The sequence below is a fragment of the Protopterus annectens genome, chromosome 2.part0 (assembly GCF_019279795.1).
Source record: "Protopterus annectens isolate FY-2018-M chromosome 2.part0, PAN1.0, whole genome shotgun sequence".
Lineage (NCBI taxonomy): Eukaryota > Metazoa > Chordata > Ceratodontiformes > Protopteridae > Protopterus > Protopterus annectens.
Window position 1 is genome coordinate 482,821,493 of NC_056728.1, and position 27,881 is coordinate 482,849,373.

The window sequence follows — 27,881 nt, forward strand, 5'->3', positions numbered from 1 at the left end:
GCTGCCACTGTTGCACACTAGGGCAGTGCGGTTAAGCAGGTTTAAACTATTCGGGCTACCTAAAGTCCACTCTTCAAATTTTCCTTAAAACTACCTTCCTCGAACTATACTACTGATCAAATCAGCGTATCCTATAACTAAAAAGATCAACTCTACTTGACTCCAAGTAGACTATTCTCTATCTATTAAACCTAGCACTTGCTCCTACAGTACTTATTACCTTGATACGGCACTCTTGTCATAGATAGTACCCCAAAAAGGCAACCCCCCATTTCTCGGTCACCCACGTCCCCCGGAATCTTTTTTTAAAGTTTTTCGTCTACCCTTCTAGCATGTCGAGTGATCAGTTGCTAGTGTCCTCTCCTGCTCAGCTGGTGAACCTGGGAATATTGAGGCAATGTTTCAATTGCCTCATGTACACAGACAACCCTTTCCTCCTCCCACAAAACACAAATACATGCGAGAGATGCAACTATACGGCCAAACTGGAGGCTGAGCTCTCTCAACATAGGAGTGGCAAGACCAGTCAGGAGGAGAAGGTTACCACACACACTATAGACCCAGTCTCACATAGTACCATTACAACCTCAAATCATACACATAAACACACAAAGACATACTCGGAGGCTCTGATCAAAAATCTACCAAAACAGCAGAGGCCACCAAAGCAGACACCCAAACAACCACCACCTCAGAACACAACACCTGCAACACATAGACCTCACAGTCAGAGTGTCAAACAGTCACAGCCCTTAAGGCCAAACACAATGCCAGACACACTAGTCATTGGTGACTCCATAGTCAGACACACTGATGTCCCGCTCACCAGGCGGAGTAAGGAGAAGGTCACAGTAAGCTGCCTGTCGGGCGCTAGAATCCGCCACATAACGCAAGCACTCAGGTCTCTCAACAGCAGGTACAAATATGACTCAGTCATTGTCCACGCTGGTGTAAACGACCTGAGACGTACCTCCTTGGACTACATGAAAAGAGACATTGAGGAGCTCTCTGATTATGTAGCCCAGGCAGGTATGACCCTGACCTTGAGCAGTATCCTACCTTCACCAAGAATGATGCCACAATACAGAGATAAGATGATCAGCTTTAACAATTGGCTTAAACACTGGTGTCATTCAAAGGGGATCCAGTATCTGTCTGCCTGGGATGACATGCTGGACAAGCCACGCTGCTTCGCAAGGAACGGCTTGCACCTGTCACCCCTGGGATTCGGATATTGGCAAAGGCTCTTGCCACCCCATAGTGCCTTTTTAGGCAAGGCTCAAATTCTAAACCTACCACCCTAGAACACAAAAAGGAAAAAACTAAGGGTAATGCTGCTCAATGCCAGAAGTCTAAATCTCAAAATGCACGCTCGAGGCCCTTCTCAGTATGGAGAACATCGATGTCTGTGCTGTGACAGAAACCTGGTTCAAGGCTCCTGAGAGCACCCCAGTGCTATCAGGTTTTACCTCATATCATGCGTTCGCCCCAAAATCCGGACAATACCAAGAAAGGAGGGGGTATCCATATTCATCAAGGACACCCACACCTCAAGACTGGTGGCAACGCACGATGCATCGGAGACCATCCAGGTGCAATTAACCATAGGCAAGACTGCTCTGCAAATTGTAGCATGTTACAGGCCACCCTCACAAACTCAGGAAACTCACATGGCCTTCCTGAAAACACTAGAGGGATAAATGTATCACCAAACACCATCATACTAGGTGACTTCAATTACCCTAATATAGACTGGGAACACTACTCAAGCCCAAACACCCTAGCCCAAAAGTTCCTGGAATTCATAAACTCAAATGCCATGGAACAACTAGTCACCATCCCCACAAGAGGAGATAACATACTTGATCTCATCATCACGAACATGGGAGCACAATGTTCATCACCGAAGTATACCCCTCACTGGTGAGATCAGATCACAAACTAATCTCGCTGGAGGTCCTCATCCCACCCCACCTGAAATAAAAAGACCACAGTAAAGAAGTTCTCAAAAGCTGACTTCACACTTCTAAAGACTAGTGTGGTCTCCTTTCAGGCCCCCGAGCCGGCGGAAAACAATACTCAAACCGCTGAATCACTTACAAACGCCTTCTACCAGCACCTGCAGGACTGCATGGATAAGGCAATCCCAAGCAAAACAAAGACTCTTTGTACCAAAGGCAAGCGTCCAGTCTGGTGGACCCCAGCCATAAACAAACTCTACAACAAAAGGAGGAAGCTACTACAAGATAGAGCAAAATCCTTAAAAGGTAAGACACCCTTGATCACTATAAGTAAAAAACTAAGAGCTCTCATAAAATCATCCAAAGCAAATTTCGAGAGAAAAATAGCTAAAGACTCAAAAGACAATCATAAGGCCTTCTTTAGCTATGTTAGAAACCTAGGAGGAAACGCCCAGATATGCTCAGAACTAGTTCAAAATGATGTGAAGATTACTGATCCTACAGACATTGCCAACATACTGGCTGACAGGTTCAGTGCAAACTTCTCCCCTCCCCAAAGGAGAGATATCTATACCAAATGAGTGCAGCCCCCCAAACATCTCCAGCGCCCAAGTGAGAACTGCTCTCTCCAAAGCAAAAAACACAGCATCCATGGGACCCGATGGTGTCCCCGGCTGTGTGCTCCACGAACTCAATGAGGAATTAAACCCACAGCTAGGACAGCTGTTTAATCAAAGTCTTACCTCTGGATACGTACCCAGGGAGTGGCGCACTGCAACTGTGGTCCCACTTCACAAAGGCGGTGCCTCCACAGACCCTGGAAATTACCGGCCCATTAGCTTGACAAGCCTTATCTGCAAAGCCATGGAGAGGATCATAATGGACCTCATAAATAAAGACATAGGGAATTTGCAGACTTTGGATCCAACCCAGTTTGGCTTTGTCAAAGGCAGATCATGCCTTTTAAACTTGGTTGACTTTTTCGAAACAGTCACCAAAGCCATTGATGAGGGAAAGGCAGTCCATACAGCCTACCTCGATCTGGCTAAGGCCTTCGATACAATACCCCACTCGGGTATCATTGAAAAACTCATCAGCTTAAATGTTAACCCATACATCACAAGATGGGTTGCAAACTGGCTGAGTGACAGAACCCACAGGGTCAGAGTTGCTGGCGCCATGTCAGACTCAAAGCCTGTCACAAGTGGTGTCCCACAGGGCTCAGTCCTGGGCCCACACTTGTTTGGCATCTACTTTTCCGAAGTACAAGCAAACACAGGAGGGTTATGGCTGACAAAGTTTGCAGATGACTGCAAACTGGGCGCCATAGTAGAAAACACATCTGACACAGATATCCTTCAGAAGGGTCTCACAGAAACGGATAACTGGTGCCAGAGCCACGGCCTAAAGTTAAATGCCAAAAATGCATAGTCATACCCTTCGGGAAAAACAAGGTTACCCCTAGCTACCAAATAGGTGGCAATCCACTGAGCACAGAAGAAGTTATCAGGGACCTGGGGACCCAGGTTGATAGTAGTCTGTCATTCGACACCCATGTAGCTAAAGTAGTTAGGAAGTCCTTCTACATTGCCCACCTTATCATGAAGGGATTCTCATCTAGATCAAGGGAGGTCATAGTCTCCCTTTACTCATCACTCATCAGACCAATGATTGAGTACAATGCCCCATTCGAATGTATCTGACCCGACACTTGCAGCAGCTGGAGAGGCCACAAAGTTCCTCACCAAAAGGATAAAGGGTCTCAAAATCTGTCCTATGCTGCCCGACTGAAAGAACTCCAGCTCTATTCAGTCGCCACCGCTTGCTCAGAGGTGACCTTTGCCTAACATACAAGGCCATGTCAAACCCAGATTTGATGAATATGCTTCACCTCAAAAAATCTAGATCCATCAGAGCCACAAGGGCGGGAGACTTAAACCTCGACACGGCTATTAATAGGACGTGCTGGAGGGATAGCTTCATCAACCAAAGACTCCCTATGCTGTGGAACAAAATCCCGGTACATGTGAGGCAGAGCACCTCGCTGGCCTTGTTCAAGAGAAATCTTGACCAATGGATGGGAGATCGCAGATATACCCCAGGAATTACCTCAGTGTCACTGCTCGACAGAGGCACAGCAAAATAATGGGTATAGTTCCCCATACTAAAGGGGTGGCGTAAGCCACAAAACAATGGGCTAGGCTTATAAATGCCCTCGGGCAGATAGCCTAGTATGAACCTATGAACCTATGAACCTAATCCTAATCACTCAAGCTGGAAAGTAGAAAGTTTATCACTGGGCTACCATGCTTATCAATTCAATTTTTACAGAATCTGATAATGAAATGCATTTCTAGTTAGTTCCACATGTATTAGCACAATTATCTTACATATGGTATTTTTGTAGGTGTGACATTTCTTAATCTCTTCTAAGGTAGCATCATTTCATCACTGCAAATTGACTCATATCCTTATCCAGCCAAACATTATTCATTCTGAGAATGTGCAGAATCCATCACCTCTGTAGCTAGCATCTCCTACATTGTATTACAATTAATTACAAAAATCAGACACTGTGATTAAAAACATTGTAACAATTATTAAGAGATCATCTGGCCTCAAAACCCTAAAATGATATTTTGCTGTCATTATCTATAAAATATCGCTGCATAATTAGTGTGAAATGTTAGGACTTGTCTTATGATCTCTAAAAGGCCTATTTTTGCTAGTAACTTGCAAAATGAATTGTTATGGCACTGATCAGTCTTTTTTTAACTGATTATTTTTCTTAGCATCATTTATATCTGAAATATTGCAGATATTTTTTAATCTTAATTGATATGCTGTACTCTAAATCAGTTATTTATTTATTTATGTACACTTTTTTGACTAGGTTAGTTGCACAAGGCCAGAAATCTCTTTCCAGGGGAGACACAAGATGGTATTCATACTGACTATGGGAAATGTGGTGACCTTCCCTAAATTTTTGAGGGAGGAGGGACTAGGCCAACATTCTGTACAGTATGGCAGACATCAGTATATTGCCGTATGAGCTAGAAGGCCATGGCTCAAATATGCAGGATGCCTTTTCTATAAAGCAGACACATTTACTTATACCTATTTATCTGCTACAAGGCATGTTAGTGAAAGCACACCCATATCAATCAGAGCAATAAAAGTAGATGATCCTTGCAATGGTGAAGATATGGCTTAGGCTTCAGCAGTACACAGGATTGAAGAGAAGGCAGCTTCAGTTTTACTTGGAAGGGAATATTTCATAACGTATCATAATTCATAGGTACAGCAGGACCAGGAAGTGCTTGATGAGGGGAAAGGGTCTGTTTCTTCTTTGCAGGTTGTCCGAAGTTGTGCAGTAGTGGTAGCTGAAAATGGAAAATGAATGGAGCAGAAGAATTTTCAGACACAAAATACAGTGCTATGTATTAACACTTAAAAAGCCTGACAAGTGGATATTTTATATTGGACAGTATGATTGGACCTTTAAGATTTACTGTGAAAGACATGAAATTGTTGAGTCATGTACACACTGAAAGATTTTGTGATATTACATTGCAGTTATTTTCTTTATTGCACACATTCTGGATGGGACTACTTTGTTTAATTGAATTTGCACTAACCCAAATGTCAAAAACTTAAGACAACTCCACTGAAAACTTAATAAACCGAAGCAATGAATCACAGATATTTTTTACAGGGAAACTAATGACTTGTCCACCAGGGTGAACTTTGCCCTTTTCCCCAGTATAGTGTGATCTTGTAGTTGGTATATTTAGTTAGGAGGGTGTGGGGGTCGAAGCCCCCCACTTGCATGGGTTTAATTTGTTTCCTTTTTTTTTTTTTTGTGTTCTGATGGCCAAGTGGTTAGGTTCCTTGTAAAAAATATTGGTGATTCATTGCTTTGGTTTATTAAGTTTTTGGTGGAGTTGTCTCAAGTTTTTGACTTTTGGATAAGTGTAAATTCTATGAAACAAAGTAGACCCATCTGGACACAGATCCAATATTATCCACAGAATGAGTAACACTTTGCTGGATCATCTTCCATTCAAAATGTAGACCTATTGCCTAATTATAAATAGATGTGCTTGAAGTAGCTATGATTAAGGATTATTTTATTACTGTGTCAATCTATCTTTTCTATAACTAAAATGTATGATAACAGGTAATTAAGGACTGGAGAATTGGAATTCTGGGTGTCTTTAAAAGAGGACAGTGTTCTGCAACACGTTACTTGTATGATTACATTTATAAATATTAGAGAGTCTGTGCACTATTATGTTGGACAGCCAAAAAATATGTGTGTACATACAGACGTATGTATATATATATATATATATATATATATATATACACACACACACACACACACACACACACACACACACACACACACACACACACACACACACACACACACACATAGAGAGAATGAGAGCGACAGAGTGAGGGTTATGATTGGGTCACTGATCTTAACCACATCATTATCTGTTCAAGATGCCAAGAAATCCATCTTAAGAGTGAAGCTCTAGAAGTGAATCTTGGCATCCATGTTGAGAACACATAATAATGGGTTATGACCAGTGAGAACCCAACATAACTTTTTGTTGTTCATGGAGATTTATCTACTCCATGTACTACGTATTACAAAACAAAACAAAAATAAAGCCTAAGTGTTGTATCAGCTTTAAAAGTCAGTAATGCACTTAGCAAGTGGTGTTGCATAGACAAGTAAGTAAAAGAAATCAGGGACAGTTTTTAAATACTGCCCTAATATAAATTAGTTACTTACAGACTGACATTTATAAACTTATGTGGACGTAGGAGGAAAGATAATCTGGGACCACTGCGAGTGAAGGAACATCCCTTCCTTTATACTTGACTCTAACAGTGCTTACAAGGGTGGTGTAACATTTGCTACACCCCTTTTAAAGTGCTGTTACAGGGGGTCTCACTCTACAGAAGATGTAATATATATTTTTTTCCAATTCTAGGGTTATCACAGCGCTCCATGCACTGCATTTATATTCTGGCAACCTGAATCATTTAATTAATGATCATCTACAATAGAAATGTGCACAATAATGTCAAATGAGACATGTTTCAAGGGCTCACTTTTGTTATAAATACTAGCAACAGCATCAATCCGAGTAGACTGTTAGAAGGAAAGGCTGAAGATAGGAATATAGTTATGGAACAATAACACAGAGCGAACATGCATTTGTTGATAGATTCAGGGGTTATAACACCTCCGCCTTTCTACCTGGATGAGAAGGAACAGGACTTGAAACGCTGAGTTTGAGTGGGGGTACCTCAGAAAGATGAAACAGTTATACTCGTACAAACAATGTCAAAAGATGTTAGATTAGAAGATGACTCAGACGGTGGGGAAACCCTGCAGGATGGAGGCTTGCAGGAGAATATTCTGAAATTGAGGTTACAATTGGTAAAAGAGTAAAGTATAAAAAACAACAGAAAGTTACATTAAATCACTGTGACAAAAGAAAGGGAAAGGTGTAATTTTCAGTTATTTCCTTGGGCAGTAATAGCATTATTTACATTGTTAGGCATTTGGAAGTGTAATGGTGTCATAAGGTTAGCATTATGTAATGTATATTCTTGACATACAGTAACTTCATAGATGGCAGCAGTTACAGATTGAAACAAAATGGGGGGAGAAGACTGTTATGGTCTTTAGGCCCAGATTCTTGTTCAGGTATTGCCATTCTTTTTAAATCCTGGATGAGATCATATTTATAATACTCACGTGGTAATCCCAGGTATATTAGTGAAAAGTAATTATTTGGTAGATGGAAACTGTTAAATTTATAGCTGTATATGCTATTGCTAATGTTGAAACTAGGAAAGATATCTTTGTATAGTTAACAGTCTGCCTGTCATAATACTAGGAGATTTTACTTGTGATCTTAAAGAGGAAGAAAAAGTGCGCACTTAATGTTGTGACGGAACTGATGTCTAGCACAAGTATGGCTCTTGGAAACGAAAGGGTATGTGTCCACGAGAGACGGTCATTGATGGTCATTATTACAGAAGTTGATTGTTATTTACAGTAGTTGGAAGGCCTTCAGACCATACTGCAATCTGGTCTTGCTTTGAGGAAACTTAAGGCTTTTAATTTTATACAGGAAAGGGAGTTCCAAAATATGCAGGCTCTTCTCTAATGTTATCGCTTTTTCAGTCTGTAAGGGATAGATTATTTCATGATTATGAGTTCATTTTTCTTGGACATAAAAGTTTAGGGAACTAATGAAGATAATTATGAAAAAGCTTTATGATTGGATTCTGTTAGTGCATAAAGTATAGAATACACGTGAAATGACTTGTTTGGATATCTAGAATGTTTTACAAAAGCAAACATATGTTGTCAGTGGAAGGACGGGCATAGTCTTTCCTTTTCTAGACCATCGAATAAGATAAAAAGAAAAAAAAATGCAATCTTTTAAAAATGTTAGGGATAATCGGAGATATTTAAATGTTGTAGAAACATACTTAGAGAACATTTGTATGGAAGTACATGTATATGGAGTACAAACAGTTAGAGCATTTTTTTGGTGAATACATTCTATTGCTATGGAATGAAGTAATCCATGCTGTCCCTAAAGTACTAAGCTATTCTAATGACCCAGTAGTTGTTAATGATAAAATGTGCATCAGGCATGTTGTGGAGATTTTAGTCTGTTTTGTGCTTGGTTGGTTTTTCTATTAGTATGTAGTCTGGAAAAAAGCTGAATGTCAAAAATGATCAGATACTACTATATGTGGCCTAGACTCTACTGCAAGCACTTAAGTCCCAAGCCATCCAAGAACAAGGTCTTGAAACCAGGGAGTCAGGCATCTTGTAGCTCATACAGACTGTGGGTCAACTTCAAATATGAGTACGAACAGGCTTGTGTCGCACCTTACATCAACACAGTGTTCAAGTTTGAGTGGTGTCAGTGCGGCTACCATGGGGAAAGAGTGAGAGGGGTTTGGGAGTGTAGATTAGGGTAGCAATCAGGAATGGGGCTTAAATTTTTAGGGATCTTGAAAAGAGTTATAGAATTAAGGAATGGGTGGGAAGTTTTAGGGTTAGGGAGCAGGAAGGGAGTTTTAGGTTTAGCAAGCAGGAGAGGATTATTAGGGATAGGGAGTGGAAGGAAAGTTTAGGGTTAGGGAGCAGAATCGCAGTTTTTGGGTTAGGGAATATTTGGGAATTTTGGCTTACAGAAGGGGTCAGAGTTTTAGGTTTAGGGAGTGATTGGAGATATTAGAGTTAGAGAGGGGGAGAGCAGAAGTTTAGGGTTACTGAGAGACGACTCAGGTTAGGAACTGAGTGGAAGATTTAGGTTTAGTGTTAGGGCTCTGGTGGGGTTCTACAGTGTCATTGGGTCAGGTTTAAGGAGGATTAAGTAGTAAGATAACACTAGTGGGGGTTACAGCACTTGCGTTTTCAAGCAAGTGGTAGAAAGCAAATGTGCTGTGAACTACTAGCATTCAATTACTTGTAGTATAGCCCATGGCCTACCTGAACTTTTCCAATGCTTTTGACTCAGCTCTGTAAACGTTACCACTATAGGGTTGTAGGAGGGCACACAGCCTGTGAAACTAAAGTGCCGCATTGCTGAAGTGTAGGCCTCAAGGGATTATGGTTTGTGGAATGATGTTAGTTATATGGTAAGTGACTAACTGAAGACCACAGGAGGTGAAAGTTGGTCCATTACTTTTCAGCTTTTTGATTCAGACATATTTTAGGAAACATAGAATAGAATCAACCTCTTCCCTAACAACACCAAGACAGATGCAACATAGAAGTTGGTGGAAATTAGCTTATTCCAGCCCCCTAGTTGTACAACATTTGGGGGTTGCAGAAAAAGTTAAAACAGTGTATCATGCCTTCAGGCAAACACTTGCTTCACTATTATGTGGGGAAAGAAGACAGTGTAATCATTCATATAATAGTCACACCTGTGTAGAAATGAACGTATGTTCCAGAATTGCTAGAGCGAATAATTGTGATACTCATATTATAATGTAAAATTATGAATTATTTAATTTAAACATTCATGCTGTTATTGTCAAAAATTTCAACTTTGAATAGTTGGTTCTCCCATGCAGTGGGCTTCCCTTCCTACACCCCTTTACTAACATTCTTTAACTTTACATCACTGCAGTTCAGAGGTACAAACCATTACAACTGGGATGTTTGGTCTCAAAATGTTGTCATACATACTTTTGAGACTTGAATACAAGTGTCACATGCCAGTATTAGTAAATATGAAATAAAAACAATTTATGAATCTTTAGCCTGGAAGAACATTTTTGTTATACACATATTTAGTCAGGATAGTTACGTATACATTCCAGTGTGGTCAAGATATAACTATGAAGATTTAGACACTGATCAGAAACATATTCTATTAAACTACCATGTGGTCAGAAGAAGGATGTGAACCTTTAGAATAACTTGGAGTTTAGGGTGCTGTAAGTGTTGATGAGTCCATCAGTTCTATTAGTTGTGTAACACCAAGAGTAGCACCACATTTGTGCTTTCTCACTTGTAGCTTGCCTCTATCCTTGTCTCACTCTGATGGTTCTGAGATTACAGAAGTACCTGTCAGATTCTGGTTGTACCAGACAATAATATGTCTGCAGGCAAAAAGGCAAACAGACTCACAACCAAATAATCCTGCTTCAGAAGTGATTTATGGGCAGTGTATTTCCTGCAGGACCCTATGGAATAAATACATAAATAAATACAAAGCAAAAAGGTAAACATCATCTGGCCAAGAACTCAGAGGTCTGGGTATTTGTCTGCATCTTTGTGAACATTTAAAGCAGTCTTCTTCATATATGCCACACCTTACACTTCAAACAGAGCTAGAATGTAAATAAAAACAATCCGGGCATATCTGCTTTGATGTTATTTTAAGTTCTATATATTTTAAATGCTTTTCTGCAGAGCCTGGTTTGTTAAATGTATTTTTTCTTTTCCTTAATGCTGTCATTTCAACATTTTTTTTCTTTTTTTGCAGTACTACTGTACAGAAGTGTGCATTTGGGGCTATACTTGAGAGTGGGGAAGATGTCTTCTGTAAGCTGATATATGGTCTAAATATCATGCCTCTGACCTTGACATAAATAAAAACATAAGCTGGACACTGCATTGTAGCCACCTTTTTTGATGATGACTCTTTGTGGTTACTAAACTGAATCATAACAAAACTAGTATCTCATCAAATAAAAAAAAATAATTTTTATGATGGTTATAACCCACTCATTTAACCATGGCTGTGACTGTCCACCTACCTATCATAAATATTTACCTTTAGGATGATCACTCACATCTTTGAGGAAATTATGCTTTAAATGGGGGGAGGGTACTCCAAGCCATCTAGCTCTCAATTCTTAAATGACCTATTTGCCCTCTAACAAGGGCAACAGCAAGCCTATTCATTCAATAATTAGGTGAGAGGCCTATGACCCATTTATTCCATGACCAGAATGATAGCTTATTACCCAACTATTCCTCAGCCGAGGCAAGAGTCAGCCACCACTGTGTCATTATTCATGGGAAGGGATCCCACTCTCTCCCCACTTAACTCCCACTCTGCTAGAGATGGGGAACAATGGAAATAATGTTGATCTAAGGGGACTCTGTTAGGATACAGCTACACCAACCCCAGGACCCATCCCCTGTTTGTGGCACATGCTCCACAGACTTCCCATCTTTGCATCCTGACAATCCCCCTCTGTGTAGTACAGGTGAACAGCAGAGTTGATCTGATTGCTCAGCCCACTCAGGATGAGTGAGCCGATACTGGCTGCTCACCTCCACCCTCCTGTTCTGTCCCTTCCAATGCCTGAAACAATAACTGAACTCAGATCCCCTGGGTCATAGTTAGGTTTTTAGCCTTCTATGCCATAGACTCAGGAAATTATGATTTAGCGGTATCACACTGCCTGCATCAGGTAGGCTATATGAGCAAGAAACTGCATTGTTAATCCTGCACACCTCTTGTAGGAGGGATGGATTGGTATATCATTCACAGACTCACTCTCATTCAAATCTTGCCTTTGAGCACATGAGCACAATAGAGATCTGCTGTCAAAAATGAGCTAACAGATAAGACAAAGACATCATTACAGGTCTTACCTGCAATACAAGCTGTCATGAAACAGGCCACAGTGCCAGCGACCAGAGCTCTCATGGCACAGTCCACTATGTCACTCTTCCGGGTGGGAGCCAAGGAAGCTGGAAGACAAGTACAAAGCTAAGGGAATATGCATCACATCAACAGACGCAAATAATTAACTTTAAAATGGAGATAAAATATTTTATCTCATTAATTCTGTTTATAGTATGTGTTTTTAAATTTACAGAAAATGTATTATAATATTTTGTTTAAACAGGGTGCTAGAAACATATGTCTGACTGACATGAATGAATGAAGTATTCAAAGCAGGTGTCTATCAAAGTCTGCTTGCTGAATATCAGTGCTATTCTAGCAGCCTGGCACTGTAACACCAAATAATCGGAAGTGCCTCTGTTTGTGCCTTCTTTGTTCAGGATCATTAGTGTCCCTGCCAGTCCTGAATCACATGCATTGGGAGCAATGTACTGGTGATTGAATGGCAGAATTTTTTGGTATTTTTGTTCTTTTGTTGTAGTCTACATTTCATTGTTATTTAAAAGCTGCCAAAAGCCTCTCTGTGGTCCAGAATTTCAGAAAATGTCTAGAATAGTGCCTTATATTTTTGGTCCATTCTTCATAAAGTTTGTGGTTTTCTGGGAATCATTGACCATTGAACTTACTAAATAACAGTCATTTGAGTTTCAGAAATCATATCCTTCAGAAAATCCATGGCAGCCCAAAAACTGTTATTCTATTAACTTTCTATGTTGAAAAGACAATTAAAATCTGCCCTTATTTTGGAGCCTTTGCCACCCCCTGCCATGGCTTTGCCATATTTCTTGTTTAAGAGGTTGATAGGTATGCGCCAGTTTTCCCTAATTTATGTATTTATTTAACATTTGTTTACTGGGATAGTTCGACTTGGAACAAAGCCAGTTTTCAGCAGATGCCAAGGGAGAAACGCTCCAGACGTATGTCTTTGTAATGTGGGAGGAAACCGGAGTACCCAGAGAAAATCCACACGAATGCAGGGAGGGCAAACTTTGCACAGAAGGAACTCCGGCTACGAATCGAACCGGAGAACCTCTTGCTGAGAGGTGACAATGCTACTGCTGCATCACTGCGCCATGTATCATAAATACAGAACAGTACCAGTTTTCCCTCATTGCCATAAATGCAGCAATTATCTCAGTGTCTCCTGCATCTGAATGACTGTGCATGAATCTCAGTCATTCACACCAGCAACACTGTGGAATATGTCTTAACAAATATCTACTGTACCTACTTGGGAAGTTAAACTATATGGTAAGTGAATACATTACAGAGAAGTGCTGCTCATTGCTGTCAGGTTTTACTGAACCACTTGTAGTCCTTAGTATGGGATTGTCTCATATATGCCATTCAAGGAAATTAAAAAGTGACTGTGCTCCCTTTGCAAGTACCATAACTCAGTTCTTTGAATCACAATAATCCTTGGGGTGTCCTAAAGATAGTCCACAAAATCACTTACCCTTCTGTGCACTATCTTTGTTGATACCAGTGCCCATTTGTATAGCAAGTTTGCCTTCATGGAAATAATTAATAAGGACATAAAGAAAACTTCAAAGACTGGACCAACCCAATTTGTTTTCATCAAGGGAAGTTCATGCCTACTCATTCTGGTAAGCTTCTTTTCAGAAGTTCACCAAGGCACTGGATGAGGGCAAAATGATGTAGACTGCTTACCTTGACCTGACTAAGGCATTTTATATAATACCCACTTGGGCATTGTAATGCAACTCATGGATATAGGTATAAACCCTTATTTTATTTGCTGGAAAGCCAGATGGTCCTCAGGTATGACCTAGGAAGTTAGGATATGGGGAGGCCATCTCCACAAAGATGCTGGTCATTCGCAGCATCCCACTTGGCCGGAGTTCCTTCTGTGCAAAGTTTGCATGTCCTCCCTGCATTCGTGTAGGTTTTCTCTGGGTACTCCAGTTTCCTCCCACATTACAAAGACATACATCTGGACATTACCAACATGGGCAACCAGTGTTCCACACCAGAGGTCAATTCTTCGTTGGTTAGATCCGACCACAAGCTAATCACCATAGACATCCACATCCCGCCTCCAATTAGGGAAACCACCATAAAAAACTTCTCCAAAGCCAACTTCACACTTCTTAAGACAGAAGTGGCAAACTTCATGACACCCATGCAGATGGACAATAGAGGTACGACTGCTGAATCCTACACAAATGCACTTTATAAGCACTTACACAAGTGCATGTATCATGCTATCCCTAATAGAACCAATATGCTATTCTCCAAAAAAAGGAAGCCAATCTGGTGGTCCTCTGCCATAAATAAACTCTACAACAGAGGAAAGAAACTGTTGCAAAAAAGAGTAAAATCCCATAACTGGAGGACCTGGTCAACCTCAGTAAGAAGCTGAGATCCCTCATAAAATCTTCCAAAGCTAGTTACGAAAACAAAATTGCCACTGACTCTAAAGACAACCACAAAGCATTCTATAGCTATGTCAAGAATCTCAATGGCAACACTCAGATCTGCTCTGAGTTACAGCACAAAGCACTAAATATACAGAACCAACTGATATTGCCAACATCCTGGCAGATAGGTTCAGTTCTAACTTTACCCCCCCCTCATCCCCTACAGAGCCCATCTCTATACCGGAAGAATGCAAAGTTCCTGTAATCATGGCTGCACAGATAAAAAACACACTCTCCAAAGCCAAGAACACAGCATCTATGGGACTTGACAATATCTCAGGTTGCGTTCTACATGAGCTACAGAATTAACTGGCACCCTACCTAAGTACCATGTTCAATCATAGCCTCACCTCAGGCTTTGTGCCCACTGAATGGCACACTGTGACGGTTATCCCACTCCACAAAGGGGGAGCCATGACAGACCCCGGGAACTGCCGCCCTATTAGATTGATGAGCCTGGTCTGCAAGGCCATGGAACGTATCATCATGGAACTCATAAACAAAGACATTGGTAATCTCCAAACTCTGGACCCTACCCAGTTCGGATTTGTACAAGGCAGATCATGTCTCCTAAACCTGATAGACTTCTTTGAAGCAGTCACCAAAGCCATAGATGAGGGTAAAGTGGTTCACACAGCTTATCTAGAGCTCACCAAGGCTTTTGACACCATCCCCCACTCTGGAATTATAGATAAGCTCACTAAACTAGGTATAAATCCCTATGTCATAAAATGGGTTGCCAACTGGCTCATGGACAGAACCCACACTGTGAAAGTAGCAGAACCCAAATCTGACTTCAGACCAGTGACAAGTGGAGTACAACAGGGTTCAGTCCTGGCTCCTCTCCTGTTTGGTATCTACTTCTCTGAAGTGCAGACTAACACAGAAGGTCTCTGGCTAACAAAGTTTGCAGATGACTGCAAATAAGGAGCCATAATCGAAACTCCTAATGATGTGGACATACTACAAAAGGGCCTCACTGAGACAGATACCTGGTGTCAAAGCCATGGCCTGAAGCTCAATGCCACAAAGTGTATTGTCATCCTCTTTGGTAAAAACTCTGTACCCATGAACTTCCACAGAGGCGGTAGTCTATTTAACACTGAAAGTGTGATAAGAGACCTTGGGACACAGGTGGACAGTAGTCTCTCCTTGGATAATCACATCGCCACAGTGGTCAGGAAATCCTTCTACATGGCACACCTCATCACAAAAGGTTTCTCATCCAGGAAAAAAAAGAGGTCATTGTTCCCCTCTACTCATCACTCATTAGACCCATTATAGAGTACAACTCCCCTTTTGGTATGTACCTCACAAGACATCTACAACAACTGGAAAGGCCACAGAAATACCTCTCAAGAGGATTACTGGCCTCAAACAGATGCCCTACACAGGCCGTCTCAAAAAACTCCAGCTTTACTCCGTCGCATATCGTCTACTCAGAGGCGATCTCTGCCTAACATACAAAGCTATGTCAAATCCAGAGCTGTTGGACATGCCCCACTTAAAGAAATCCCAAGCTAATCACCCTAGACATCCACATCCCACCTCCAATTAGGGAAACCACCATAAAAAACTTCTCCAAAGCCAACTTCACACTTCTTAAGACAGAAGTGGCAAACTTCATGACACCCATGCAGATGGACAATAGAGGTACGACTGCTGAATCCTACACAAATGCACTTTATAAGCACTTACACAAGTGCATGTATCATGCTATCCCTAATAGAACCAAGATGCTATTCTCCAAAAAAAGGAAGCCAATCTGGTGGTCCTCTGCCATAAACAAACTCTACAACAGAAGAAAGAAACTGTTGCAAAAAAGAGTAAAATCCCATGACTGGAGGACCTGGTCAACCTCAGTAAGAAGCTGAGATCCCTCATAAAATCTTCCAAAGCTAGTTACGAAAACAAAATTGCCACTGACTCTAAAGACAACCACAAAGCATTCTATAGCTATGTCAAGAATCTCAATGGCAACACTCAGATCTGCACTGAGTTACAGCACAAAGCACTAAATATACAGAACCAACTGATATTGCCAACAACCTGGCAGATAGGTTCAGTTCTAACTTTACCCCCCCTCACCCCCTACAGAGCCCATCTCTATACCGGAAGAATGCAAAGTTCCTGTAATCATGGCTGCACAGATAAAAAACACACTCTCCAAAGCCAAGAACACAGCATCCATGGGACTTGACAATATCTCAGGCTGCGTTCTACATGAGCTACAGAATTAACTGGCACCCTACCTAAGTACCATGTTCAATCATAGTCTCACCTCAGGCTTTGTGCCCACTGAATGGCGCACTGTGACGTTTATCCCACTCCACAAAGGGGGAGCCATGACAGACCCCGGGAACTGCCGCCCTATTAGATTGATGAGCCTGGTCTGCAAGGCCATGGAACGTATCATCATGGAACTCATAAACAAAGACATTGGTAATCTCCAAACTCTGGACCCTACCCAGTTCGGATTTGTAAAAGGCAGATCATGTCTCCTAAACCTGATTGACTTCTTTGAAGCAGTCACCAAAGCCATAGATGAGGGTAAAGTGGTTCACACAGCTTATCTAGAGCTCACCAAGGCTTTTGACACCATCCCCCACTCTGGAATTATAGATAAGCTCACTAAACTAGGTATAAATCCTTATGTCATAAGATGGGTTGCCAACTGGGTCATGGACAGAACCCACACTGTGAAAGTAGCAGAACCCAAATTCGACTTCAGACTAGTGACAAGTGGAGTACCACAGGGTTCATTCCTGGGTCCTCTCCTGTTTGGTATCTACGTCTCTGAAGTGCAGGCTAACACAGAAAGTCTCTGGCTAACAAAGTTTGCAGATGACTGCAAACAAGGAGCCATAATCGAAACTCCTAATGATGTGGACATACTACAAAAGGGCCTCACTGAGACAGATACCTGGTGTCAAAGCCATGGCCTGAAGCTCAATGCCACAAAGTGTATTGTCATCCTCTTTGGTAAAAACTCTGTACCCATGAACTTCTACATAGGCGGTAGTCTATTTAACATTGAAAGTGTGATAAGAGACCTTGGGACACAGGTAGACAGTAGTCTCTCCTTGGATAATCACATTGCCACAGTGGTCAGGAAATCCTTCTACATGGCACACCTCATCACAAAAGGTTTCTCATCCAGGAAAAAAAAGAGGTCATTGTTCCCCTCTGCTCATCACTCATTAGACCCATTATAAGAGTACAACGCCCCTTTGGTATGTACCTCACAAGAAATCAACAACAACTGGAAAGGCCACAGAAATACCTCTCAAGAGGATTACTGGCCTCAAACAGATGCCCTACGCAGGCCGTCTCAAAAAACTCCAGCTTTACTCCGTCGCATATCGCCTACTCAGAGGCGATCTCTGCCTAACATACAAAGCTATGTCAAATCCAGAGCTGTTGGACATGCCCCACTTAAAGAAATCCCAATCCCTCCAAGCTACATGCTCTAGAGACCTAAACCTTGTCACCACAATAAACAGAACATGCTGGAGGGATAGATTCCTGTCCCAGAGACTTCCCATACTCTGGAACAGACTACCTATGTATGTCAAACAGAGCTTCTCATTAGCACTCTTCAAGAAAAATCTTGATGACTGGATGGGAAATAAGAAATTCACCCCAGGGATCACGTCTGTGACTCTGCTCGATAGGGGCACAGGAAAATAATTTTATTGGGTGGCGAAAGCCAGGGTACATTTTTGGCTAGGCTTATATAGGCTCTAGGGCCAATAGCCTAGTACCTACCTACCTATGAACCTACCTATGTACCTGTGAACCTATGAACTTAAAACTCAATGCTAACAGATGCATAACAGTACATTTTGGAAAGTCAGCCACCCTAGGAAATCACCTCACTGATCACACACCCTTAAGGCTAGAACCAGTAGTTAGGGATTTGGCTACATATATAGAGAGCAACTTGGCTTTTGATCAACATTTTTCTAAGGTAGCAATGAAATAATTCTATGTTGCTCAACTTATAAGTGAGGGCATGACATCTGGGTCCAGGATAGTCATTGTTTCACTGTATTCAGGCCTCATCAGGCCCATCGTTGAATACAGTGCTTCCTTCTGTATGTAACTGACCAGGCACATGCAACAACTGGAGTGTTCACAGAGGTCCCTCACGAACACAATACTTGGGGTAAATAGTTTGTCCTATGCAGATCACCTCAGAGCTCTATCTCTATACTCTTTTTCCTACAGACTGTTGAGAGAGGATCTATACCTAGAATACAAGGCATCCTTAGATCCCACTCTCATGGACTTTTTGCATATCCACAAAAGGAATAGTATCAGAATTATTTGCTCTAGGAATTTAAACTTTGCTTGTGACATAAATAGGACATATTGTATGTACAGGTATGTGTCTCAAGAGAGTTCTTCTGCTTGGGAACAGGCTTCCCATCCAGGTGAAGCAGAGCTCTTTCCTAACCCTTTACAGATAAACCTGAACAGTGGATGGTTCATCAGAAATACACCTTAGGTCTAGTACGTATGTCTGTAATGGGTAGAGACAACATGTAAATCTTGCCCTAGCTTACATATACCCCATAAAATAGCCTCTAAGACACATAAACTGCAGAGTACAGTTGGGGTGCCTGGCTAGGCTTATAAAGGCTCCAGAAGTCATTAACCTAGTATACACATATGAACCTCATGATCTGAGATGTTTGCAGGGTGATTGGCAACTTCTTGCTGGGAAAGCATTGGCGACTCTTACAAAATGATGCATTTAAAAGCTAGAGTGAAGATTTAATAAACATAAACATAGCTGCAATAGTAAATAATTGAAACCAGAGATGAAGAGTCTTCAAAAATGCATAAGATGATTTTTATATATAATTTTTATTTTCATGTTGGTTTAAAAGTTGTTGTTAGGGTTGCACTTGATGTTGGTACTTTAAAGGAACATGTTTATTGAATTAATTGAATGATTGGTTAATTACATTTTAACAGATGTTTATATAAGAAACTGTTGATTTCTAAGTTATCTGTTTTACAAGCCTGAAAAAGCAGTTTTAATTGTGAAAGTCTCTTTGCAGCTGTACTTGTGTATAAACAGTAATTTTATCTCTCTCTGTGGTTCCGGAGTATCTACTGTTTTCTAAAATAACTATCTGTTATCTAAAATAAGGCATAAAGACTAAACTTTGCTTGTTACAAGCCAAGCCGTAGCTGCCTTATTTGGTGCCAAGTGTTGCTGTCCTTACTGGCACCCTTCAACTCTAGGCTGAAGAGCAGAAAAGAAACAAAAAAGGCTTGTTCTCCAATCGGGTGTTATTCCCTTGAGGAATGCCAGGTGCTAATGCCCTCACACTCTATGTGAGAGCAACAACAAAAAAAAAAGTGTGTGGGGGGGATGTTGTCTGACTTAGCACTCCTTCCCTCCTAAAAAAGAGAGGCAGGTCATAAAACCCTCATGCTATAATGCCTATTTCCACATTTGTGAGCAGTGAGAAAAAAAAAATGATGTTACCACTTGTGCCCCATATCACCTTGTGCTAAGGATGGAGCTGCCCCCTTTGCCCCACCCTAGCTATGCTTCTGACTACAAGGCAGTATGAATAAAGGTTTTGTATCTTCTTTCAGTTCATATAGAAAGTGAAATGGAAAATAATTCTCAATATAAATGACTAGGAATGAACAGAATTTTGAAAAACGTACAACATTGGAGTAAGTGAGTAGCGGATACTGCAACCTTATGTACTGAAGCAAGTATCAGAGTTGATGAAGAACATGATAAGTAGAGCAAGACAACATAAGTAAATGAAATACATGCTGAGAACTGGACAGAGAAGAGCTGGAGTACTGGCGCAAACAAGGTACAATAGGTGCAACAGAAGTCCAGGCTTCTGAGATACTTACAAGCTGAGTATGAGGGTTTAATTAATCCAGTATGAATTATGGGGCCTGCATGTACTTTATTAGGATCACCTCCATATGTTCTAGTACTCTTATTATTAATAGAAGTTAAAGGAAAAGATCCATATGGAAGAGTAAAAACTAAAAAGAGGCTCGAAACAGCTGTTGGGAGAGGAAGTAAAAACTGGGAGTGATGAGTGGACATGCTACAAAGTCATGCTATTTCAGGGTATTCACATGGAGATCATCATCATCATCATCATCATCATCATCATCATCATCATCCCCCTTTTTCCCATTTTTCTACATGGGGTCGGGGTATCATGTTAACTGTTGCCAACTCTCTTGATTCAGTGCCACACTCCTGCCTTCTTCATCACTCATGCCTGACTGTCACAGATCTTCTTTTACACAATCCATCTACCTCTTTGCTGGGTGTCTTCACTTCCTCTTACCTCCTTCCTGTCTGTCCCAAATCTTCCTCACCAGATTGTCTTCTGCTTTTCTACACATGTGCCCAAAGCACTGTAATCTGTTCTCTTTGATCTTTTCTGCAATTGGAGCTACTTTGACTTCTGCTGTTATGTTCTCATTTCTTCAAATGTCCCACAGTGTGCATGCTGTCACCTTTCTCAGGCACTTCATTTCCATCACCTCTAGTTTCTTCAACTGTTCTGCCTTTACTGCCCAGGTTTCTGTACCATACAGCAGTATGGGTCGCACCACTGTCTTGTACACCTTACTTTTCAGCTTTTTTGGCATTCTTCTGTCGTAAACTACACCTGATACTCTGTGCCAGTTGGATGCAGCTCCTCTGATTCTAGCTTTGACCTCTTCATTCAGACTATCCTTCTCCTCAACTACTCCTCCCAGATACTTGAAGCTGTTTACCTGTTCCACTATCTTCCCTTCTATCTCTATTCTCAGCTTCTTCTGATTTCCCCAATTTGCTGTTGTTACCACCATCTTATCTGTGCTTAGTTTCATCCCATGTGCCTTCAGATTTGTAATCTATTCTCCTAGCCTTTGCTGAAGTTCTCGCTCAGAGTCGGCCTGTACTGCTACATCATCTAAATACAGCATTCACATGGAGATGTCTCTACAAATATTCTATGCAACATAAAGACTGAACAAAAGTTCTCTAATGTGGATGCATGTTGTTTGAGATATGAAGTAGGGGCAATAGGGACACAAGGAGATTCCATTGCGTTCAAATCTCTCTGACTTTATGTATGATGTCGGAGAGTTATTGTTTTGGCTACTAAGGAAAGCAGTGCAGATACTTTAATGTTACTCTTATTAGGATATGATAGTGGAAAGAACTGTAGCAAAACAGAATGTGCAAATATGCACCTCATAATATTGTTGTCTTAAAAGATATAACAAGAGAATGGAAGTTTAGGTAGCTACCATTAGGAAGGTAAGTTATGAAATTTAAGGATAAAGCAGAAATAAAGGAAAATTGCAAGGCAAGGAGAATTTCTTGATAGAAATGTGTTGTCAGATAGCTACCTTAAAATATGAAAAAGGTTTCTTATCCAGAGACTCCCCATGCTCTGGAATAGACTGCCCATACATGTCAAGCAGAGCGCCTCCATGGCCCTCTACAAAAGGAACCTTGACGATTGGATGGGAGATAGGAAATTTACCTTGGGGATCATGTCAGTCACCCTGCTAGATAGGGGCCCAGGGAAGTAAATATTGTGGGAAGAAATATCCAGGGAATTGTTATGTTAGGCTTGTATAGGCCCTAGGGCTGATAGCCTAGTACCAACCTATGAACCTATGTAAAGGAAATCAGATTTGTGATAGATTGGGGCTGAAACACAAAAGGTTTGGCAAGTGGGTATACATAAAAATATTTAAGTGGCATGGTCTCCCTCATTATTAAGATGGGTGTACTAAAGGGAAAAGATTACCTAGCTTGTCTTAGTCTTATTTCATTTCATTTTAGTTATATTAATTTAGTTCTTGAAATGTAATGTCATACATTACTTCCTCTTGTTTGTGAATGCTTTGGATTGTCTGCTATTGTTAAAAGTTCTACAATTAAGAGCCTGACAATACTAGTTTAATGATGGAGGTTATGGCAATGATAAAGATTGACAGATGAATAAGAAAACTATCTGTATATATGGGGGAGAAGGTGTCGAGACACTGTACCAAAACATATACTGATATCCAGTAATAAAGGAAAGCGAAGAAAGTGAATATCTGGTTTATAAATTCTGTTCATAGTTTGCTTTGTAATTAGTGTTGTTGTTTTATGTTGTGACAATAAAGTTTGTATTGTTTAAAACAGGTCTTTGTCTTTTCCTTATTCACTCAGTATAATGGGCAGACGTGATTAACGCAAACATTAACCTTATGAGATATTACTGCAAGTGACTGTGAGAATACTATTCAAGAGATCATCAATGTATTTGTACACATCAAAAAAGATTAACATTTGTTAACTGGCCAGAAGACCACCCTTCATTGCTTTAATATATAAAGCATATTTCTATTTTTAACATTATATAAAGGAAATAGACTTTTACTGATGTGAGGACTGATATATAATATTGGGTTTGTAATCACAATCTGCCAGATGTCATTGATTTAGTATGGCTGAGCTGCCTATATAGATAAAATGTGGTGATGGACATAACAAAGATGGTGCAGTATCACTATAGGATATAACAAAGATGGTGCAGTATCACTACAGGATATAACAAAGATGGTGCAATATCACTATAAGCCATAACAAAGATGGTGCAGTATCACTATAGGCTATAACAAAGATGGTGCAATTCCAGATAAGAGAAACATTTTGCATATTAAAGAGCTATGATGAAAAGAAAACAAACAGGAAGTTGGAAAACAGATAAACAAATAGACATACAACTTTAGTGGTACCAGCCTTTATAGAATATAGAACTCAAAAGTTAGCAACAATGTCAGTTTTTCTCACACAATAGTTTTCTTACCCAGTGCACCAATCATGATCCCCAGGGAACCAAAGTTTGCAAATCCACAGAGTGCATAGGTGGCAATAGTTTCTGATCTGATCTAATAAAAAAATACAGATTAATACTTTAGACATGGTTGTATGAGGATTCACTAAACATCAAACCAGACTGTTATTCATCTCATTATGTGCTTACATTTGTGGCACTTCCTCACTATCACTGTGGTCTGAAATGTAAGCTGCCAGTCTCTATGATAGAACTAAAGACCATAAATAAACATAGCCAAAGGGAAAGGGAAAGATATGCTCAAGGTTTCCTAAATGCTACCTAGGATATGCAAACGAAAATGCTTAAGAAAAAAATGCTTACCTAAGACAGAGACTCAAAATGATATGCTGAAGGGCTTCCTAGTTTACCATAGCAAAATGTAAGTCCACAGAAATAAAAAGTTGTACCAATGAACCAGGAAATAAATGAAGAAACCTTGACTTCCCCTTTTTCTGAATAAATACACATTTTAATAAAAAAAAAATAATAAAACACATTACCTCTTGAATTCATTAAAGGCCCTAGTGCAAGTTGTATGGCTCATGCTAGAAACACCCTTCCAGTGTGACGTGCCCAAATGTAATTCAGAATCATCTTACTCTTGGAGAGGTTGGACCTCAACAGCGGCTAATATATGTATTTTCTGAATGGCTGATCTGCACAAACAGTAGTACCCAGCTGCACATATAAGCTCTCTCACACGTGTGTCACATATGTGCATGCACACACACACACACACACACACACTCACTCACACATTATATAGTGCTTGTACCCATCCCTATCATCCCATGGTCCACCCATTCCCATAATTCTTTTGTGCCATTATAGCACTTTACAAGAGTTAGCTTTGGTGGTCTAATGGTACCCCCACCCCAATCCCCATACTACTGTTGGTGCCATTATGGCACTTAAGTGTAAGTCCTGGTGTCCTGTGGTTAACCCTCCCCAAGTAGTAATGTATGTGCCTTAGAGCACTTTAAGGAGCATTCCTTTATGTCTAGTGTATCTCCCATCTTCCATCCTCATAGTAATGTTAATACCATTAAGGAACCTTAAAAACTCATCCCTGATGACCAGTGGTTCCCCCCTACATTTTGATCCCCCCCTTAATGCTGGTACTAATATGGCTCTATTTTCTAGTGAGTCCCACCTTGGTGTTCACATTACTACATGAACCAAGAATCTTGGCCTTGTTTGCTACTGCAAATTTGTGGCAATGCCCATGCTAATCTACATGGCTGAGAGATTTCTTGAATTGCTTGTCTGTGTAGATGGCTTCCTGGGAGGCAGTTCCAGGAAGAGTGCTCATGGCTAATTGGCATATGCCTCTCCCCAGAATGCCTGATCAGCAATCTGCATGGCCGTGAGGCCAACCCTTCATAGTGCTGCCAGGCATCTTACTGGATGACCATGCAGCACTATGTAAGGGTGCTTACTAAATACAAAACAATGTACCACGATGTGTGTACAACCCAGTAAGTTTATGAATCTGGCCCTACCAAAGTAGTAAGAGCTTTTGTCTTCAATACTTTCACTAGGGCTGAGACTTCATCAGACCAGTGCACATAACTACTGTTTCTGTTCTAAACCTTACTCAGATAAGTTCCTTGAATTAACATAATTCATATAACCTAATATTTAAAGCTCTCAGCCTTGAAATTTACTGTCCACTTCAGACCATAACCACTGGTTACATTCAAAAGAATTTGCAATTTGAATTCTAGGTACCCTAAATAGTCTTATCTGCTCCCTCTTCTTATGTTGTTTTCTGCATGGTCTAAAACACTGTAAGGATTTTTTTAATTAGTTAAATTTTCAAAATGTGTATACAGTGCGTTAACATTGTCTTTATTCTTTATAGCTCTAATGTGTTGTTTTATCCTGTCTGTAAACCTACACATAGCTTTTCAGCATTAAAATGATTGTATTATGAACACACAGCCATGTAAACTACAATTTCTGAATTGCAGGTGAACAGACCAGGTGGGGTATATGTCCTAGAGGTATTAGCACAATAGGCATTTGGCTCATCACTGATTAAGCTGCAAATGGTGCAGTTATGGCATTTGAGGGTGCCTTTTTTGCTGGTCACTTTGTGCTCTGAAGTATTTTCATTTTCCAATACATTCTTGATATTATGGCCTCTTTTGTTCACAAATTTTGGATTTATTCCTATTATTTTTATTATTTCATCATTAATGTAAAACAACTTCCATTCGTAATGTATAATGATCCTGATGCCAAGAGTATCTAAAGTGTGTGTTAAAGTCCACTGTGAGACCTTATTTTTACTCTGTTGCTAGATCATAGATTATCATTGGTCTACCTTAACCTGGTGCACAGGACATCCCCCACTAGAAATCTTTGTTTTAGCTGTTCTTCTAATATTGGAATACAGCTGGTGTGACTTGCTAAACTGTTGAGTCATATAAACATTGTCTTAACCATCCCAGCATTTTGACATTTAGGGGGGGGATGCTTTTGAAATGTGACAAAGAATTGCTTGCCAAGTTGTTATAGTTAACCCCATTCTCTAATTCATTATTCTTCGCAATGACAAGAATGTCAAAAAGGTTAATGTGGAATCACTGATGTTGCTGGAAAATTCCATAAATTCTTCATGTTTTATTCAGATTGTCCATGAACAAATCTAGAGAACTTTGGGTTCCAGTAACCACCAGCACCTGACATGAGTGTCAAGCTATCAAATAATAAAACAAAGAAAAAGTCAATGAAGACAGTTTAGGAAGTTTTAATGACAAAGACTTTAGCCCACATAGGGCTTCATCAGAGTAAAAAACAAGGATCTCACACACGTACTTAATATAATTACCCAACAGGATATCTTGATCAATTAACGTAATCAAGAATTAGAATATAAAAATAATACAAAATATCTATAATCCCCGAAATATAAACCCATCATAGTACGTATTAACAAAATAATACACAACAATGAATTAACACACAAAATGAATGTTAAAAACACCAAAGTTGTACATGTTCTTATAAGAAGGGTAAACAATTTAAATCAAATTAGCTATACCTGAAACTTCCCTGTGACAGAACAACAATCATTAATTCCTTGTTGGAATGTAGAATGTATACTCAGTTACCAAAGCATTTTCCTGTATTCAAGTAAACAGTCAATATCACCAACTCTCATTACTTTCAATAACCAGAAATTAATGATTGTTGTTCTCTCACAGGGATTTATTTTGTGTGTTAAAAGTACACATATTGCACCAATGATCTTTAAATATTCATTAAGTGAATACATGGTATACTTTTAAAACTGTTCACTAGTGTATGTTTGATTAACATTAGTTTTTGTTTGCTTTGTATGAGGACTAATTAATTTTAACATTTCCAGACTGACTGTCAAAACTCAAGATTGCTGACAGGAAGAATGATATTGCAACACTGCAATGGCAGATGATGACAAGATCCTGCATAATTATGCTTCTTTGTCTCAGTCTCAGTGTATGAGATGCCAACAGATATTTGTAGCAGTGATGAAAAGTAATTACAGCCACTAGGGTAATCAATTGTACAATGAAGCAACTTTAATAGCTTCATATTTTTAAAATTCTTCCTAGAGTAAATTCCCTGGAGAACATTATGTTATTCTACACTGAGAAGGTCGGCCTTGTTACGAACATACTTGGGGTTGAAGAGTATCTTTCTTACTTTAATATCTCAAGAACAAACAACTGCTACTGGTCAGTCCAACTATAAAACAAACACAGCCCCCAGAGAAGCTGAAACAGTCCCAGTAAGGATAATCATGCACTGGCACAGGAAAATATGAAGTTTCTTCTTTAATACCAACTAGTAAAACCTTTTAAAATCACAAACAGGTTGAGCGCTTTCATCTACACTCGTAGATTTCTTCAGAACCATTTGTGAAAGCTTTGCTTCATAATTTATACTCAAACTTCACCAATTAAGGCATCACATTAATTACATAATTAAAAACACTTGATGGTTGATCTACCACAAAATGCTTAAAGTGCACAGTGCTGAATTCCCTCAAAAAATGAAACAAAAGCAATTATATAACTCTAAATCTATACACTTGTAAATTGATTAAAAAAAATATATAACATTTACCTAAACTATAAAAATTCTCAAAATTAAATATTTTATATTTAATAAAAACAATATTAGTTCAATATTCACTGTTAAAAATATTTGTAAATAATACCACCAGGGCAAATAATTATTTCCTCATTTCCTATTTCCTTAAATATATATGCACAATGACTAACTAAGTGCTATTAGCCTGGACAAGATAAAATTGTTATCTGTCCAACATAGGTTTTATCGAAATATTATCATTTAGCCCTGGGAATTCCGAAGCGTTCAATTTAATTTGCCAGCATG

The 27,881-nt window shown here is 39.9% G+C and overlaps 1 protein-coding gene across 1 annotated transcript in view; it reads right to left on the reverse strand.

Annotated features, from left to right (window-relative positions):
* Positions 1 to 5,236: 5,236 nt before the first annotated feature.
* SLC28A3 (solute carrier family 28 member 3) overlaps positions 5,237 to 27,881 on the reverse strand; it is a 262,179-nt gene continuing 239,534 nt past the window's right edge. The window contains exons 14-17 of the mRNA XM_044060325.1: positions 23,463 to 23,544; positions 12,130 to 12,228; positions 10,651 to 10,706; positions 5,237 to 5,344 (exon numbers count right to left, since the gene is read on the reverse strand). Of these exons, the coding sequence (XP_043916260.1) occupies positions 5,237 to 5,344; positions 10,651 to 10,706; positions 12,130 to 12,228; positions 23,463 to 23,544 (345 nt within the window). The remainder of the gene's footprint in view (positions 5,345 to 10,650; positions 10,707 to 12,129; positions 12,229 to 23,462; positions 23,545 to 27,881) is intronic.